Genomic DNA, 20282 nt, shown 5'->3' with positions numbered 1-20282 from the left:
GGACAATTGCAAGGGCTGAGGCTCCTCCATTGCTACCTTCTGGATCCTCATACTTATCTCCCTTAGTCACACCCCCATCCCTAACCAGGGACCAAATCTGAAGAACCTAGTCTAACAAGTGTGACTATCTTCTAGTACAAAGTGTTCAGGTGACCTTCCTGATGCACTGCAGTGCTCGACTCCAGCTCATCAACTCTGAGCCAAAGTTCCTCAAGCTGCAGACACTTGCCGCACGTGGTTGACACGGATCATGTAAGTGTCCGCCAGCTCCCACATATTATTGCTGCAACACATCACCTGCCCTACCATCTCTATTTTGATTTATTTCACTAATTAAGTCTCAAGTTTAAAAATATTACTCAACAATTATCCATAGTTATGTTGTGGAATTTAACTAGATACGTTATAAATTTAATGTACTAATAAAGGGGATCAAAGCTACAATATTCACCAGTCAATCAACTCACGATCTTCCTGTAATGTCACAACTTGATTTTTTAAAAATGTTTTTTGATGAAGAAGATAATTTCAAGATTTCCTTCCTTTCCAAATAGATCTCAGTTGTGTGACAGGCAACAAGCTTTCAGTTTTCTGAAAATGATGCTACAAGTTGGACACTAGGAAGAGCTTTTACATCTAAACTGCAGCCCATTTATTTCACCGCTATCTCCACTTAAAGCACTTGATCTGCAGTACGTTTGATCACCAAGTTGTGACATCTTTATCTTAAATGTTGCCTTTCTTTCGCTTATGCTATGGGATTGCCCTTTAGTCTTATTTCACTTCTGCTGTCTTTAATATCCTTCAGCATTACTCAACCCAAAAGGTAGGCAAGCAATTTGTTATAGCACTCTATAATTTGGTTAATGAGAGAACCTGGCCTTGGCATCTCCCAACAGCAAGATGTAGTACACATTACTGTGACATCAAGTTAGAAAACTTGAGAAATTAGTTGTCTGATTCAGTAACATGCTTTATTCATCCTTTATGGATCCATCCCTTAGGGAGGCAGTTGCATAGTGGTATTGTCACTGGACTAGTGTTTGAGAGACCGAGGGTAATGCCCTGGGGACCTGGATTCGAATCCCACCACGACAGGTGGTGAAATTAGAATTCAATAAAAATCTGGAATTAAAAGTGTGATGAAACCATTGCCGATAGGAAAAACCTATGTGGTTCACTAATGCCCTTTGGGGAAGGAAATCTGACGTCCTTACCTGGCCTACATGTGACTCAAATGTGGTTGACTCTTAAATGCCCTCTGAATGATGGGTGGGTAATAAATGTTGGCCTAGCCAGCGATGCCCACATCCCATGAACAATCCCATGGATAAACTCTTACCAATTGATTCTGATTACATTTAGATGATTGTAACTATGGAAAAGTTGTGCTGGAGTAAATTTAAGATTGATTTTGTGAGAACAATGTCCTGGGCTGTCTGTGGGATCAGCATTTATTGCCCATCCCTAGTTGCCCTTGAGAAGGTGGTGGTGAGCTGCCTTCTTGAACCGCTGCAGTTCATGTGGTGTAGGTACACCCACAGTGCTATTAGGAAGGGAATTCCAGGATTTTGACCCAGCTACAGCGAAGGAACGGCGATATATTTCCAAATCAGGATGGTGAGTGACACAGCATCTCATGGATGCCCAGTCTTGAGTCGCTGGATCTGTTCGAAATCTACCCCATTTAGAACGGTGGTAGTGCCACACAACACGATGGAGGATCAATGTGAATTTTGTCTCTAAGATGATGGTAGTCACTCCTACCGATACTGTCATGGACAGATGTGGCAGGCAGGTTGGTGAGGAGTGTTTTTCCCTCTTGTTGGTTCCCTCACCACCTGCCACAGAGCCAGTCTAGGACTCAGCCAGCTCAATCAGTAGTGGTGCTACCGAGCCACTCTTGGTGATAGACATTGAAGTCTCCCACCCAGAGAACGTTCTGTGCCCTTGCTGCCCTCAGTGCTTCCTCAACATGGAGGAGCACTGATTCATCAGCTGAGGGAGGGCGGTACATGGTAATCAGCAGGAGGTTCCTTGCCCATGTTTGACCTAATGCTATGAGACTTCATGGGGTCCGGTGTCGATGTTGAGGAATCCCAGGGCAACTCCCTCCCGACTGTATACCATTGTGCCGCCACCTCTGCTGGGTCTGTCCTGCTGGTGGATGGTGATGGTGGAATCTGGGACATTATTTGTAAGGTATGACTCAGTGAGGATGACTATGTCAGGCTGTTGCTTGACTAGTCCGTGAGACGGCTCTCCCAATTTTGGCACTAGCCCCTAGGACTTTGCATGGTCGACAGGGCTGCGATTGCCATTGTCAATGCCATTTTTAAGAGTCAACCATATTTCCTTCCTAAAGGACATTAGTGACAATAATCGTCATTGGACTTTTAATTCCAGATTTTACTGAATTCGAATTGGTGGTGGGATTTGAACCCGGGTCCCCAGAGCATTACCCTCAGTCTCTGGATGTTTAGTCCAGCGACAATACCACTAAGCCATCATCTCCCCTAAAGGATAAAGGTTGAATTAGTATAGGAAGTGTGAGTAAGGCTTTGTATGCTGCGCTCATTCTGGAATTGTGAAGTGTGAATGTTGGATTGTGAGGTATGATGTCAATAAAGACCTGAGCACACGTAACTGAATTGTGAGGTATGATGTCTCAATAAAGGCTTGATCCTGCATCACTACAACTGGAGTGTGTATGTTCTGGTGTTTAAAGAAACTAAATGTATTAGAATAAGAAAGCAGTCCAACAGGTATCAGGAAACTCCTTTTGACACAAACACTGATGAGCACATGGAATGGACTTCCAGGTAGAGTAATCAATGCAAAAAATGCTAGAATCTTTTTGGGAACAAATTAAAGCCTACAATGGAGAAGGAGTGGGGGGACATGTAGGGTCTTTCTGGATGGGAGAACCAAAACGGGACAAATGGACATCCTCAACGATAATTATCTGTGATTTGTCAGAGATATCTATAGCAAAGTCCTGATCAATTTTATCCACACTAATAGTCCCCTGGGCTCAAATGTTTACTGCAGGGAGAAGCCAAACCATACAGATGAAGAGAGTTCCAGGTATATTGCCTGGCTTGTGCTAAATTTGGCTCTTTTCAAAACAGCAGTTAAGGTGCTACAACTGGCTTCAAGTGTGTTAAATTAGGATGGCTAAAGTCAAGCAGAGTTCCTGCTGCAGTACCCTGTTAGAAGTGCTTGTGTGTGGAAGTCAGGTGAGGGTATGCTGGACATAGCTCCCATGGCCCACATAGCATCATAGAATCACCTCCTTCTGTGCTGTAACCATTTGGCCTGTTCAGTCCATGCAGTTGTCAATGTACAACTTCAAGTGCTGTTTGGCTAGTCCCACGGCCTTGCCCTTACCCTGTAAACCTGCAATGCTTTTTTTTTTTAAATCTTCAGTTGCTTATCCAAATTCTCTTTTGAAAGCCATAATTGAATCCGCCGCCACCACCCTCTCAGGGAGCATATTCCAGATTCTAACAAGTCGCTGCGTAAATTTCTTTTCCTCATATCACCTAAATCTGTATCCTCTGATTCCCAAACCATCTGCTAAAGCGAACAGTTTCTCTTTATCTACTCTTGTGTTGAACCTTTATGATTTTGAACTCCATCACATCTCCACTCAACCTTCTCTTCTCCAAGGAGAAAAGCCCCAACTTCTACAATTTGTAATCTTGTAATTGAAGTCCCTCATCCCTGGAACCATTCTCATAAATCTTTTTTGCACCTTCACTAAAGATTTCACACCCTTTCTAAAGTGTGGTGCCCAGAATTGGACACAATACTCCAGTTGAGGCCAACCCAGTGTTTCATAAACGTCATCATAACTTAATTGCTTTTGTACTCTATGGCCCATTATAAAGCCAAGGATCTCATATGCCTTTTTAACCACTTTCTGAATCCACCCTGCCACCTCCAATGATTTGTGCGCATAGACCCACGGTCTCACTATTCCTGCACTTCCTCAAGAATTGTACCCTTTAGTTTTTAGTTTATATTGACTTGCCTCATTCTTCCTATCAAAATGTATCACTGCACATTTCTCTGCATTAAATTTGATCTGCTACGAGTCTGCCCATTCCACTACCCTGTCCATGTCTTTTTGAAGTCTAATAGTATCCTCCTCACGGTTCATAATATTTCCAAGCTTTGTTTCATCTGCAAATTTTGAAATTGTGCCCTGTACACCCAAGTCTAAGTATGAAGGAAAGCAGTGGTTCTAAGGAATCTCACTATATATTTTCCTCCAGTCCGAAAAACAATCATTCGCCAATATTTCCTGTCATGCAGCCAACTTCATAACCATGCCACCACTGTCCCCTTTATCCCATGGGCTTCAATTTTTCTGACACTATTATGTGGGACTTATCAAACATCTTCTGGAAGTCCATGTATACCACATCAACCACATTACCCTCATTAACAAACACTGCTACCTCAAAAAACTCAATCAAGTTAGTTAAACACCATTTGCCTTTACAAAATCCCTGCTGGGTTTCCTTAATAAAGGTTGATAAAATGGCTTGCTTATTTAGGATATTTGTACAGTGATGTTCTGGATGGCTGCACTTTGTTACCTAAATTAAAAGTTTTGAATTGGTAGCGAGTATACCGGGTTTCAGTATTCATCTCCCTTCAGTTTATTGCGCACCTATAACCCTTCTTAAGTTGTACATTGACAACTGCTATCTTCCATATCATTTAATATTTTTTCTTTATTTTTTGTTCTACTAGTCAGTTTGACTTGAATCAATTAGAATTTTGTGTTAAACTTGTCAGTTGAAAAGTCTCATTTTTAGACTTCTTTTGGTTGTTTGCTTTGTATTCGAGCATTATCATTTGCAATTGTGATACTGCTTCCAGCTTTTATTTTTTTTAAATGCACAAAATAAAACTTGAAGAGTATCACCAAACAAGCTGTTCCTTATAAATTGTGTACCTAAGAATGTTAATCTAAAAGGTTTTAGTTGCAGTCATGAATTTTTACCACAGACTCACAAAATTCTTCAGAAAGACTCAGAAATCTACAAAAGAGAATGTACTGTTTTATCACAATGAAATGTTACTCGAACTTGCTCTGTGGTGATACCGAGGGCTAAATTTTCAATCGAGGTCAGAGTCTGAAAGAATGCGGCCCACAATTTGGCATCACCAACCATCGTGCTGGTTTCCTGCCAAGATCCTGACCCATTTTTGAAGCGGCCAGGTAAGTTGACAAATTGATTTAATTAAGGGGTCTATTAAGGAGCAATTCCCATGTGGACTGGGATTTCCAGTTGGCAACGTGGGCAACCCACAATAGCCTGGGCTATGTTTTAATAATCAAGAAAACTTATCTGGCTGTACGCCTCACTGTCTCCAGCAGCTCGACCAAAGGGGCTGCTGATCTGCGAGTGCTGAAGGGCATCCCATTGGCCCCGCAGCATGGGGTGCTTGCTAACCATCCCTGCCTTTAATTGCCTTCACCTTTCAAAGTCGTGGTGGGTGTGTCTATAACATGCCTTGCAAGGTCAGGATCTGGAACTAGAACCCATTTCAGATTCCCGTCCCCAAATGAAAATTCAGTCCCTAGTGTTTATCATCATTTATAATCATTCACATGTGTATTCCTTTCCAACTTACTTTATCAACATTTCCGTAGACTTTTTTTTCTGACAATGAACCAACAACTTTTGTAGAAGTCTGTAGGATTCTGTGATCTGATTCTGTGCTTTCAACACAAGTGCTTTCCTTTGGGGAACATAAAAGAGAAGCAAGTGAGTGCTACAAGATGGTGCCATGTGACATCTGATGCAAACATTCCATTAGAATACTGTCCATTTTAATTAATTCAACGAATTTCCTATGGTATCACAGTGGGTTGGAGAATATTTTATTTTATGAAAGTATGTTTAATGCTATGCAACTGACAATGCATTATCAGTGACACTGGTTTAGGGTGAATGAATGCATCAAATTTTATTCCAAATCATTCTGGTATTTTTATCAGTTTTTGGCGATTAAATTCAACAATTACTTTCATACTCAATTTTACCTTTTTTCTTAAAGCCCAGGATATACAACAGGATGACAAGCATCTAGGTGGGCTGGAACAGATGAACATAGGCCAGGAGCAATGTGCGCCAGTTGGAGTGGCTAATAAACTCAAGTTTAAGATCCCAAAACTTCAGGATGAAAGTTACAGGAATCTCTAACGGGAGTTGGACAATATTATGCGTAAGTTACATATTTTTTTCCACAGGTTAGATTGTAAATTATATTTTTTTAAACCTGCATATATCTTAGAAGAAAAATGGCAATGATATTTTTTCAAAAATTTTCTTGAGCAAATTTTTCATCATCTTCTTTCTAAGAAATTTAGGTACAATCAAGTTAAAAGAAATTTAGGTACAATCAAGTTAAAATTAACATATTTTCATTCAGGCCAATCAGATAGAAGAATATCGAGTTGAGGCAAACTTCATAAACAGGACAGACATTTGTATCAGCTATAATGGGCAGAATTTTGTCCTTGGCACGCGGGATTGGCAGCTGCAGTCCAGAAGCCGACCACAATCCACAGTGCACCATGATTTCACGCTGGCGGGCCAATGAAGGCCCGCCTGGCTTATTACATGAGCAGCAGCGCTGAGCGCTGCCTATGCAGGCGGGGGGAGGGTGAGCAGGCTTAGAGCGCACTTCATGCATGCGCATGAAAGAGCGCTGAATAATCTCCTGGAGGCACGAAGCTGCCTCCGGGAAATAAAGAATACATTGAAAAAAATTATTAAACAGCAGAAAAAAATTAATATTAAAAATTAAAGTTTTTATTTCATTTGTATTTGCTTTTGGAAACCTCATCCCACTCGTGGATGAGGTTTCCAAAGAATGCAAAGGCCGCTTGGCCTTTTCGCCTACCCGTCAACCGTTAGGTTGAACGGGCAGTGAAAATTCAGGACAATTGATAACTTAATGGCGTCAGTAGGCCTCTTAATTGTTGGTGGGCACGCTGCCGGCTCTGGCGCGTGCCCGCCGACCGAACTATCGCATGACTGCGCAATGACGTCGGCACACTCGGCCAACGTCATTGCACATCATTTCACGCTCAGTTGGGTCGGGCGCGTGCCCAACCGCTGAGCTAAAAATTCTGGCCAATGTGATTATATGATGGTCAAGGGGTCATTCACGCAGCAGTACTTTACTAGTACATTTCCTATAGGTTGCTGGTCAGTCAGAGAAATTATAATGTTCTATTAATATCCATTACATTTAAATTCTAAGCATGTGTATAAAGAGTAACAATTTTTGAATCCTAGAAAAATAAAGCTAAGTGCAGCGGTGCCTTTCTCTTTGTTTGTTTGGCTAGTTATCCATCACTAATGCCCTCTCTGAACTAAAAATATAAGCAGCTGAAAACAAAATGCGAGACCTTACCTGAAAAGCTTATTGTACAGATTATTTGCTTTTTGTTTTAAATGACTTGGAATCAAAGTTAGAAAGCTTATATTTATATTTACACGGATAAGCCATTTGATACATGCTTGGAAATTGTGAACATATTGCAGACATCCAAGCTGGGATCAGAGCAAATTAAGATGGTTCTAAAGGGCAGGTTTGTTGAGCAGAAATGCAGCAATGCTAGGGGAGGGGGTAGGGGGAGGGAGTTCTGGCTTCCAGGTCAGATTGGTCTGGGAAGGACTGAGATAGGTGGGAGAATGGTAGTGGTGTTGTATTGTTTGGGACATGCTTGTTTATAAATTAAAACAGTTGACCTGCCACGATATCATTCAGGGCTGTGCCAGGGTACAAGTAATTGCACCACATGCATCAACATTAGTATTGCATTGAAACATTGAAGCTTAAGTGCCCGAAGCTCAGGGGATGAAATTTAATGTCATGTAACTTGCGAGCTTCTGGGCATCATGACTGTTGAGGGTACCCCAAATATGCGCTGGGGAACCACCCCCGGAAGTCCCCAAGTAAGGACTGCCTGGCAATTGCCTGGGAAATTCAAACTTCTGTTGGGCAATTGCCCTGCAATCGGAACCATTTGAAAGTACAATTTAAATCGCAAGCTGCGGCTGATTCTGACTGTCTTACAGTAATAGTTACCCAGGAAAAGTTAGAATAATTAAAACCATTTCTAACTCCTGGGTAATTATAGTACTGAACCCCCCCTCACCCCTAACAAAGAAGCCGCCCCCCACCTCCATGGGACACCCCCCACTGACCCACTTACCTTACAAAGCTACTTTCTCCCTGGCTTCTGAAAGTGGCTGCACCTGCTTTATGGCAGCTAGTGCCATAAAAAAGGGGGCGGCTTCCTTCCTTGCGACTCTCCAGCCCTTGACCGAAGGCCTCAGGAGTGCAGTGCCCTACATACTCTCACCTGGCCTGAGTCAGAAGGCTGGGTGGGAAAGGAGTGGCTGGATTTCCAGGTAAGTAACTAGGAGCAGAACTGCAATCCGACCCTGACTGCCACTCCACAGAAATTCAGGCTCCTTGGGTGCATTAAGGATAAGAACTAGAGAAGTCTGTAAATGAGTCAAATATACTAATTCTATTTTTACATTTTTTACGTTATAAATGATATTTTTTAACCTGTCAAGTTGGAGAAAATGGTGAGATGGAGGGGGAATCTTTTCAAAAACTATTTTGAGTAATTTAATTAACTGTGCTTCTTCTCCCTTTTATTGGCAGACTTTGCATACTGATTTTCTCTTGTCCAAAGTATTTAGTAGCTTTTAGTTATAATTTTAATTAGAAGATTGTGAAGCTTTTGAACAGTAACATTCTATGAATATAAAATTTGAGCCAATAAGGTAGTAACGCATTTAAAGTGGACAGTGATGGAGAGATAGACACACAGATAGTAATCTGTAAATTCAAATGGAAAGTGTAAGATCAGCTCACTCGAACTAGGTGCATGTAATCTATTAGCAAACATGTATCAGTTACCGAAGCTCAAGAAACTAACCCACTGGCACTAAGGTTATGGAGCAGGTATTTCCCCAGTGATGTCAATCATTGCAACCTCCTCTTCAGTACACTGACAAAAAAACAAAGCTTCCAAAAACCCTGTAAATACAATATTTTCAAAAACTAGCCATGAGATTTTCTAAATTTTTATTGTGGAAAACCATTTTATTTAAAAAGGTAGCACAAGAGAAACAGGCCAGGTTTGTTTTTGGGCGGTGTTTTCTGCCAACGCTGCACATGCGTAGTTCTACTGTTTCTCCACCATGTTTACTGTTTTATAAACTCACACAGCACATTGTATCAGACTGGCAGCAGAAAAAGATTTCATAGACCTGACACTGCTAGATTGAAATTCATTCAATGTCAAAGAAAAAATAAACTTTTGTATCATTTTAATGCAGAAGTAAAGTCGATAATTTAAAGCAGCAAACTAATGAACAGAAAATCTTGGAGACAATCAGATGGCATCTTACATTGAATGCCTCCAAAGTTTTCTGTTTCTGAGTTGCAGCATCGGCAATATCTTTCTTGTCTCTTTTGTGAAGTGTTAATGATGGCTCTTTGACAATTAGTCAATATAATTAAAATATTAGGAGGGGGAGCCAATCCAGTGTTGGTGAAAGTGCAGCAATTGTTTGATGCCCATGCTGTTTGAACATTGTTAGTGAAAATGTAATTATTTGATCATTTTTCTGCCATTCATTGGTAGTTGTAAAATATTAAAAAACTGAAGACATTAAGACCTGCATAAATGTTTTGGGTGCAGCAGAGTGACGTCTGCATGGACCTATGCGCAGACGGCCATATTGCGTTGGCAGGAGACACACCGTTGTCTTTCCCAATTCAAGAAAACTAATCAAATCAGCTAAACTCGGATTCGAAAGGTTTGCCAGATCATTCAATTTACGAAAATTCCACTCTATAATCAAGTTTCTTTAATTAGTTTTTATCCAAAAACATTAAAGCTATGCAACTTATTTATTGCTGAAAGTGGAACATTTTGACATGAGGCTGGGACATCCATGCTATAGGAACATAGGAACAAGAGTAGGCCAAGCCTGTTTCACCATTCAATGGGATCATGGCTGATCTGTGACCAAACTCCATATACCTGCCTTCGTCCCACATTTCTTTATACCTTTGGTGAACAAATTTGTATCGATCTGAGATTTCAAATTAACAATTGACCTAGCATCAACTGCTGTTTGCAGAAGAGAGTTCTAAACTTCTAAAGCCTTTTAGATGCAGAAAACTTTTTCTGAGAAATATTCCTTGCACTTACCTATACAGTCCTTCTGGCCCATTAAGTGCTGCTATTCCAGGGACTAGGGAGTCAGCTATATGATATTTCCCATCACTCATTGCTCGATTAAACTGTATATTTTGGTCAAACAGCATCCAGAGCTTTTAGGCAGAGAGAAAGTGATTATTAGCACAGAACCATACAGAGCTGCAGATGAATGTTGGGATAACACTATTGTATGCTTTTTTGGTACTAAGATAGCAATTAATTAGTAACTTTAAATCTTGAGGCAATTTATATTAATTCATTGTACATACTCAGTAAGCTACAATGAGATTTCCTGTAGTGTGTATTACTGTTCTGGTTTTCTCCTAATATTTGTGTTCACAGTTGAAAGGCAGTCCCTATAAAAGGACCCATATCTCCACCGAACTTAAATGTATAACATGAATGGGATAATGAGATAAGAACCAAGAATTATTCTTTTCCCACAGCAATGTCACTGAAGCCTACATGGGCTGCAACCCTATGTTCCTTAGCATTTCAAAAACATATTTTCAAGCGACATCATTGCACAGAGGCAGAAAAAACACAGAATAAAAATCTAGCGGTACAATGTTTGCCAAACTCAATGCAAAATCTCTGACAAAATAATAAGGCTTGAATTTTCAGCAGTTCCTTTCAATAAATTTGGGAAGAGTCTGGTAATCATCACCTAGCAAAGAATTCCTTGAGATCAAACACACTGAAATAGGTAATTCATAACAAAGAACTAAACTAGGGTTGCAATTGTTTGCTCTTTGAAATCCAAGTAGTCACATCGGAAAAACAAGAAATATAAATAGGTCAGGCTGATGTTCTTAATCATAAACCCATGCTAGAAGTGCATGCATGTGAATTCTAGGCATGGACAGAATCTGGTTTAACAGTATGACTCCCCCTTCAGCCTCCCTCTTTCCTTGAAAGGAGATTTATGGCCTTTGCTTTTCTTTCATCTCAGGCAAGGAACTTAGCAATGTAGCAGACCAGGGTAACAAACCTACATCCCATTAAACTGGTGAAGCTAGTTGGTTCTCCAGTTCACAGTCTACTTCCACTGAGTCCAATAGGAGCTCTGCAGTGATGGCTGAAACAGAAGCAGGAGCTTTTTATGGTCGTTAGAAAGCCAAAGGATTACTTATCATGCAGATCATCTGTCTCCAGAATTTATAGAAACTGCAGTTTTCATGGCAGTTTAAGGACAACACTGTCTATCCTTCTATACTTGCAGCTCCCCTAATTCAAAGTAAAGGTTACTGTTGAGGCATTAATCCTTTCTTCCCAATATCCCTACAGCAAGAAAACAAAGTAAGCACTTTCAGACATGTAATTCATTTTGAATCCAGTGCAGTAAAAATAATGTGTACCTGTTTTGAAGAATGGTTATACCTTCTGTTAAGTGACAGTAATAATTTTGAAAATTAAACACTGTCCAAATATTACTGCAAGCACAATTATCAACGTACCTTTGCATGCTGGCTGTGGGGAGGAAAACGATCTTTTAAATGCTTCAGGATTTCGGAAGCAGCTGAGTAATAGCCCTACAAGTCCAAAAATACACAGAATTTATGTTAACAATCACAATCAAGAATGCATTTAGCATTCAATTGTGATAGCATTTCTGTTGCTTGGGTCCCTTTTGGATATGTGAATCAATTTTTAAAAAGCGAACTAAATTCTTGTTGCTTTATATTTAGTGGAGTTCAATATGCTCAGTTGCTGATATTTTGACAAAAAATTATTTAAGGAATTTTGCTTCACCACAAGATGGAGTCTAATTATTATGATTGCCTTTTTAGAAACAAAGGCCATATGACTAATTCAATTTTCATTGATACACTTCAGTTGGTTTGGAAAGGATTACTAGTTTGAGAAGTGTTAAAGAGTTGATTAATAACATGGAGGCAAACTCCTAAAAACGTCCAGAGTTATGGCCATCTCCATCATGGCTTCATTAGCTCCCTCTCATGGTCTAGTTTAGGAACTGCTCTTGGCCAAATAACCCACATAAATCTTATATGGAACTTGCTTTATCAAAACAAAAAATCCTTTTCAAAAACAAAAATACCTGGAAAAACTCAGCAGGTCTGGCAGCATCTGCAGAGAGGAGCACAGTTAGCGTTTCGAGTCCAAATGACCCTTCAACAGAACTAAGTAAAAATAGAAGAGAGGTGAAATATAAGCTGGTTTAAGGGGGGGGTTGGGACAAGTAGAGCTGGATAGAGGGCCAGTGATAGGTGGAGATAACCAAAAGATGTCACAGACAAAAGAACAAAGAGGTGTTGAAGGTGGTGATATTATCTAAGGAATGTGCTAATTAAGGGTAGAAAGCAGGACAAGCAAGGTACAGATAGCCCTAGTGGGGGTGGGGTGGGGTGAAGGAATCAAAAAAGGCTAAAAGGTAGAGATAAAACAATGGATGGAAATACATTTAAAAATAATGGAAGTAGGTGGGAAAAGAAAAATCGATATAAATTATTGGAAAAAAAAGTGGGGGGGGGGGGGAATCGGAAAGGGGGTGGGGATGGAGGAGAGAGTTCATGATCTAAAATTGTTGAACTCAATATTCAGTCCGGAAGGCTGTGAAGTGCCTAGTCGGAAGATGAGGTGCTGTTCCTCCAGTTTGCGTTGAGCTTCACTGGAACAATGCAGCAAGCCAAGGACGGACATGTGGGCATGAGAGCAGGGTGGAGTGTTGAAATGGCAAGTGACAGGGAGGTTTGGGTAATGCTTGCGGACAGACCGAAGGTGTTCACAATTTTGAATGCTGCCGAGTTCCTACATTATATTGTGAAGTGCAGAATTTAAGTTGTTATTCATTTTTTCATATTGTAAGACTTTCTAGATCATACAGGCTTACAACGTTTCAGTTGCTCTAAAAACATGTAACAGGGGTAGCAGAGTGATGAGGCAGGTTTAAGGCCATTTTGCCGAGTTCCAAATCTCACCTGCACCACTGTCGAGGGACACTGAGAGGAAGCCTCACTTCTCTCTTCACTAGCGAGATGGAGAAATCGGCCATAGATTTATTTCTGATTAGCCTGCTGCTATACTACTGGTTAGGCCACAGACCCAGAGAAACATGCTCTGTGCAGCATTCATCCAATTCTTCATCAGTGTCTTGAAACATGCATTAGACCCCTGATTTTGGAAACTGACAGGGTTCAGGTAGGGGGTGGAAAAGGGACCTAAATTGGGAGATTGTGCCCTGAAATTGGTACCCCACAATATCCATTTTACGTCCAAAAACCAGGCACAAGGAACAATTTCTCCCCCCACTCAGGGAGCTTACTCTTTTAAGAAACTAAGTGACCACAAAATTACTACTTTAACCATGTGACATGATTCCAATTTCCTAATTACACTATAATGTTAGGAAAATCACAGGCCTGTTTTAATAAAAATACTTCAAGCAATGTTCTTCTAAATAGCTGGCTGGTACGCTCTTGGCTCACTTGACTGCCCTAAATAACTGCGCAAGACAGACAAGAAAATGTGAGACCTGACCCCTGGTTTGTGCAGGGTAAGCTAATCTCAGCTAAGATGCAGTGTTTGGGCACAATGATTACCCTCAGCACATCTTGGGCAAAAGGTAAAAGCCAAGATCCCTTGTTCCTAATTACTATCCAATGAACTCTGCTGAAGTGGGCATATGAAGACAGGTTTGGGTTGAACTACAAAGTCCCTTGTGGTAAAATGTCTTGTTAACAGAGTGGTCACTTGGGTGAGGTATCATCAGACACCAACCACCCACAGAGCTGTATCTCATCAAGGTGTAATGCCTGCAGGAGAAAAGGACAGACAAGACAAAAGCACAAAGCTGACTTACCTGTTCTGCATGAAGTTCTGCCAGGTGACACAGTACTACAGCCATTGCCTCAGTGTTATTTTGATGGATATCCATGTTTACAGACTCCAGACTGTGCATGTACAGAAGAAGCTGTGTTTGCTGCAGTGCCATTGTGCTACAATGATAAAAATGAAGCACTAAACATTAGCGCTGTGATTTATTAGAAATCATGACAAGCACCTTTGAAATTTCATGTAGTAGGTAAATCTAATCTATGTCATTAAGGTATATAGAACAAGGCAACATCAGAACCAGGTTGCAAACTTGGCACCAACTTCCTATGGTGAATCACCATTGGACTCAAAAACAGGAGGGGAAGAACAGTGTTCAGGTTCCATTGTGATGTCCCTTTCCCTTCCCTCTGACAAAATTAGCTTGCTAATGATCACTGCCCAGGCTTAAGAGAAAAGGATATCCTCTTGCATACGGTTCCAGAGTATATAGGCTCATAATCTCTGTTAGTGATAGGAAGGCACTGAAATGAAGTCAGATTCATTCCTAATCATTGAGGGATGATGATTATATTTTAGAATTTTTTTTGAAAAGCTGTCACTGTATGGTATTGGAAACTTAGCAGAAAGTAACAAAATTGGATATGGACTAGCTCATTATTTGCCCGTTCTCAGTTGTGGAATAATGCGAGATATAATGGAAAAATGAATACACACAATTAATTTTACACCTAGGTATCAAAATGCCCACAATAAACTGTGCACCATGAGTAAATAAAAAATTAAATAAGCTATTATGTACCTTTGTCCATACATTTTCCAAATTGCCGTTTTCTGCGCTATGCTTACATCAATAAGCTCTGAAAGCCCATGTTTCCAGTGCAACATGTCAGAGTCCTTCATGGCATCCATTAACTTGTTGGCTGACCTTCCAGAAAAGGTCCTTTGTTGTACCAGTGATTGGATGCCCAGAGAAGCCAGATACTACAAAACAAGAACAGTTAGTTATTAACTGAATGGGAGTATCATTTTTGTTGTCTTTGCAATGTGGTAAAACACCGACAAGGCAGCATTTGTTGTCAATGCCTAACTATCCAGAAGGGATGAAGGCAGCAGGAGTCACCTGTTGGCAAGACCAGATGGAAGTGCTAGATTCCCTTCCCTGAAGGACAGCAGTGAACCACTTGGGTATTTGTTAAGCTACAATTATCAGATTTAGTAAATTGAAGGTTTAGTGGTAAAATATGAACTCACGACTTCTGGGTTTGCTAGTCCAGCACAAAAACCATTACATTATCATACTGCAGCAATACTTCAAATTTGACTTTAGCTTTCTTATTCGAACTGTATGTCAGTTTTCTACTTAAAGGACTACAAATACATTTTAAGAAACATTTCTGAATATAGTCTAAGTTAGAAAATTGTGGTAATTTTATTAACTTTCCTCTAGAATTATAAAAATTAAGCATAAATTTTATAAAATATTAAATAGTATCTAGTTCTAAAAAGGAAAATTACTCACAGGTAAGCCAAGCTGCCCAGCCTTTTTCACAGAATGTTCAACGAGAACTGCATTATCAGATCCCTTCATCTGCTCCAGTATGTAAAGCCAACTCTAGAAACAAAGCAGCAATAGCATGATGAATTTAGAAGAATGTACATAAAAATTAAAATATTAGAATTTAAAGTCACTTTTTGTAGCAAACCAGTAGAAATGCATTACTAAGAATTGAAAAATGGGGAGACTAAATTACAGACTATAGAAAAACAATATTTTTCTTCTCCCCGCCTTACCAAGCAGTGCTGTAAACAAACATGGTCACTGGATTCTTGTGCAATACGAATAGCTTCCTGTAAAGCAAACTGGGCCTGCTCACTACAGAAACAAAGATATAAAAGTCAGGTCATCAAGCAAGCATGTATTACTTAGTAGCATTAATTGTACTTAATTGTCCCAATTATATTAGAATAGCACTTCATGAAGCAGTTTTCCAGTGTTAATTAGCTCCTGGGGACCTCTTGCTTTTAAAACTAGCATGTTTGTAGTTGCTTTTTAACAGTAGCCATAGCAACGTTAAAAAAAAATCACATTTTTGATTGCGTGCCATCAATTTATATAATGGTTCGGCAAGGGTTATTCGGGCCACCTTTAGCACAATCACTTCACTCCTGACAGACATAATAAAGAATGCTTCAACCATTCAGCCTGCCTGCTTCAGCAATATTTCTTGGCTACATCTAAGAGGAACATTTAAAGTTGAAGTGCAGTGATGTTGCTGTTGGAGATATTGCTGCAAATCAACTTCTTTGGTGCTGTTCCTTGCCTCCAATAGCCATGTACTGCTATATGCCCATTTAATGGTGCCAATCTTTATTAATTTTATGATATCTTAGTTTGCACAGAAATTAAAACATTCTTCTGCAGCAGTCTAGAACATGGACTCAACAACTTGAACCAAAACTGATAGATACTCACTGATGGCCAAATCTACAGTTTAAAGCAGCAAGATTGAGAGCCGCATATCGTAAACTACGTCCGAATCCATCCTCTCCACTGCTTTTGCTGTCGCTGCCTGTAAGGATCAACCGATCAAAATAGTGAAGGAGACTGTGCATAGCACTGAAGTAGTCTTGTACACGGAGGCTGTTTAGATAGCTCAAATAATGCTGAAATCACAAGATAAATAAATATATTACAACATTGCACCTGTTACCTTAAAATAATACATTTTAAAAGATATTTGATAGATACAAATTTTCCAAGTTATTTTGTGAGAAACACTATCTACTTAATTCACTGTCATTCCGCATAATCAAGTTCTGGTGGGGGGTGGTGGTGTGCAGAGGGAGAAGAGGTGCAGCAAGGGCAGTCACTGAATTAAAATGTGAATGCAACAGTGGTTTGGGGATGAGGAGGAGGGGAAACGTGAAACATTTCCAACTAATTTGTTTTCAAGGCTGTATATTTGCAACGGAATTAGCAACCATTTTGGAGAGGTGGGAAAAGCAAGCAAGCTATCCATGGCTTATAAACCCAAATTACTTCAGGAGTACAGAAAAATATTAAATTATCAACCCTTACTCTATATATCAAATTTTCAAATGTAACATCTACAGCATTTTGAAAATTGTATGTTCATTCACCAGTATGTACCATTACAGCCTTTCAACAGATCCTTTACCAACATTCACCTACATAAAGCAGCATTAGTGATGGCTGATGTTTTTTCTTTAAAAATACAATTACAAATGGTTTAGTTATAAGAAGGAAGAATTTAAATCAGATATGTTAAGAATTCGAATACTTACAGCTTCTGAAAAATCAGGATTAAATTTGAGTAAGTTATTCAGTTCTTTCTGTAGAGCAGCTGGTGAAAGAGCCTTGTTTTCATTGTTTTTCAACAATGATGCCTACAAAATTTAAAATCCACATTTGTCTTTTCATACAAGCAAAGCTGATAAACTAGTCAATGGTGACACCATAGCATTAGCTAATTGTTTTAAATGCACACAGAGCAGAATCTAATTCTATACTTATACAAGATTATCTCTGAGAGAATGGCCATCAGCCTGTACTAAATATGAACTTGTTTTCTAAATTGGTCAAGGTCAATCTAAACTGGTGTACTTCTTGTACTTCAAAATCAATATTAAATATTACATTTATACAACACATATTGTTAAATAACCCCTGAGAAAAAAAGCATATTTCCGGGTTCGTGTTGAATTGGATTCTTTGAGTTTAATACCCATAATAAATATGGAAATCACTATTGCAAGATTGATCTTGCTTGAACTAAAAATATCCACATCAAAACTCCATCACATTCCATGAGGTATTTTCTCCAATCACTACCAAAAACCAACTTACTAAGTGAATGCGAATCAGCAGCAGATAAACAGAAGAGAGTCTGTCTTTTTGAAACTTCTTTTCTAAACATTATCTTTCTGTCTCCTCTAAAAGCTGGAATTAGAAACCCCTTACTTACCTCCTATCTTATACATCCATTTTAGGGCAAAAGCAGCATTTGCGAAAAAGGGTTAAGAGAAGATCCAGTGATCACTTTTGTCAGAGAGCAGAATGCGATCAATGTGGGAGGATTACAACCGTAAGCAAGTCAATGTCTAATAGATTTTTTCCATGTTGCAAAACAGCAAAAGACTCCTGGCCAGTAGACTGATCACCACTCCTGACAGCACCAGCAAATCCAGACAAGGAAAAGTTTGCAAGTGCAAGTAAAAACAGGTAATGGTTCTACAGTTGTGAAATAATATCCCCTCTCATGACAGTAAATAGAGGCATCAGCCAGTGTGGTATTGAGCCACACAGACCAGGAAGATCCAAAGATTGATCCCTGGCCTGTGCCACTTAGAAGGCATGCAGGACAGCTATTTGTACCTGTAATATTTATCACAGCAAGAGTTAGAACTTTAAAAAAAGGAGAAATAAAAACAGCCAAAGCATACCTGTTGAGCAAGGAAATATTCCGCTTGTTTCTGGGACAGAGGTCCTCTGTCGACAACTTCTTCATCCCTGTCAAATAATACTGTAGCATCAATAACTGAACTTTAAGACCATTTATTTGCTACATATTTAACAAAGCTGAGCTTTATTAGTTAATTTACTTCTCCGCTTCACTGATGCTAGCTGCTGAAGTGCATATTCCTGTAGTGACAAGGAAATAGGTTGTGGAATAGATTAAAAACAAAAAAAAAAGCAAGAATTTTAGTTGATAACTGAAAGCTTACAAATTGCAGGTTAACAGAGAAATCAAATGTTTCATTGTATCAATGCAAACTCTCCAATATCAATTTTAGTAATTCAACAAAATAGATAAGCTTACTGATACTAATCAAGTCAGAGGTAACACGCTTGTCCTCTGACAAAAACACTTTTGTCTGTTCACATCAGTTGCTACATATCTGCATAACATTGATATTTTTAAAGGTATGCAAAGTTTAGGAAGAGCAATGAAAGTCAGGCACCAGGAGAGGTATAAGTTACAGCCATAGAATCAAGGCAGATGGGGGTAACATAACTGGTCCAAGAAACAGTAGCAGGAACTTGAGAAGAGAGTTCACTCAATACAGCAAAGAGAGAAAGAATGTTTAAATATGGGTGGAGCAAGAGCAGTCATCAGACTTGGGAAACTGAAGAATACTCTCCTTTGCTAGGCTGCTTTAGTGATTTTGGGGAAGTGACCGGCAGCATCTTTGTTACCAAGAGAAAGATCTAAGAGTTCAGTCTGGTGTGACGACACTTTGGTTCAATTCAACCCTGACAAATCATGTGTCATGAAATCCATTGATCTTTGGGTCCCTGTGTGCTAAGTTAGCAATGCGTGGAGATTGTAACATTAAAAGGTGCATGATGTTCCAATGCTTGTTATATTGAATCCTGCCTAGTAACAAGGGTGGGACATTCGTGGAGTGTTTTCATAGGTCACTAGATCAGTTCAAGGATCAGTGAACAGCTCTTCTTGAGGCAGTCTGTCAGCCAACAAGTGTCACAAATATATAAGGGACTGAAACAGGTCCCATTTAAGTTAAGTTAAAGAGCTGTGGGCAGCAGACTTTAAGTAAAGAGAGCCATCGGGGCAAAGGTACCCCTTTGGAACAGAGACGTTCTGCTTGGCCCTGCCATAGAGCTGAAGTGCGCTTTGAGCTAGTATTTGAGTGCTCAGGAATCCAGGGAGAAGGTATCTCGGAAGGTGAGATTGAAACCCTGTGAGGTGGGCCATTGTTAAAGCCGTTTGAGTGGGAGCGACTTTTGGAGAGAATTCCAAGGAGAGATCTTCATTGGTGGAGATCGGAAACCCTCATGGGAAAGATGTAGTTTCAGTGAGATTGGTTGACTCGCAATGGGACTAACGTCTGGGTGATTTGTTGAGAAATCCATGGAATCAGTTTTGGTTGCATTTGTCTTTTAACTCTGTGATGTGGTGCATCTGACCACAGTTCATCTGTTAATTCACATATACCTCATACTTAGCCTGAATGTTAGACTGCAAGACCGATTTGTAAATTGTTTTATCTTTTTGAACTTTAAAGCTTGTTCAAAACCAGTGGAATCTTGTGGCTTTATTCCAAAAGCAGATGTTTTGATTCTCAACCTTTACCTACATTAAACAAAACGTTATTGGTCCCTAACCAAATCTCTCCCCATGGCCCAGGGTCTGGCCAAGGATCATAACACACGCTACTGCTGGGA

The 20282-nt window shown here is 39.8% G+C and overlaps 1 protein-coding gene across 2 annotated transcripts in view; it reads right to left on the bottom strand.

The window, feature by feature from the left end:
- Window positions 1-20282, bottom strand: part of anapc5 (anaphase promoting complex subunit 5) — a 47597-nt gene that overhangs the window by 13815 nt on the left and 13500 nt on the right. For both annotated transcript variants that reach the window (XM_078554165.1, XM_078554166.1), the window contains 10 exons: window positions 18539-18605; window positions 17381-17482; window positions 16548-16738; window positions 15866-15947; window positions 15594-15686; window positions 14874-15055; window positions 14100-14235; window positions 11737-11811; window positions 10271-10392; window positions 5653-5760 (listed from right to left, as the gene is read on the bottom strand). In XM_078554165.1, coding sequence (XP_078410291.1) covers window positions 5653-5760; window positions 10271-10392; window positions 11737-11811; window positions 14100-14235; window positions 14874-15055; window positions 15594-15686; window positions 15866-15947; window positions 16548-16738; window positions 17381-17482; window positions 18539-18605 — 1158 coding nt within the window. The remainder of the gene's footprint in view (window positions 1-5652; window positions 5761-10270; window positions 10393-11736; window positions 11812-14099; window positions 14236-14873; window positions 15056-15593; window positions 15687-15865; window positions 15948-16547; window positions 16739-17380; window positions 17483-18538; window positions 18606-20282) is intronic.

The sequence above is a fragment of the Cetorhinus maximus genome, chromosome 12, assembly GCF_964194155.1.
Source record: "Cetorhinus maximus chromosome 12, sCetMax3.hap1.1, whole genome shotgun sequence".
NCBI lineage: Eukaryota > Metazoa > Chordata > Chondrichthyes > Lamniformes > Cetorhinidae > Cetorhinus > Cetorhinus maximus.
Note: the sequence above shows the minus strand (reverse complement) of the source record. Positions and strands in the feature narration are given on the sequence as shown.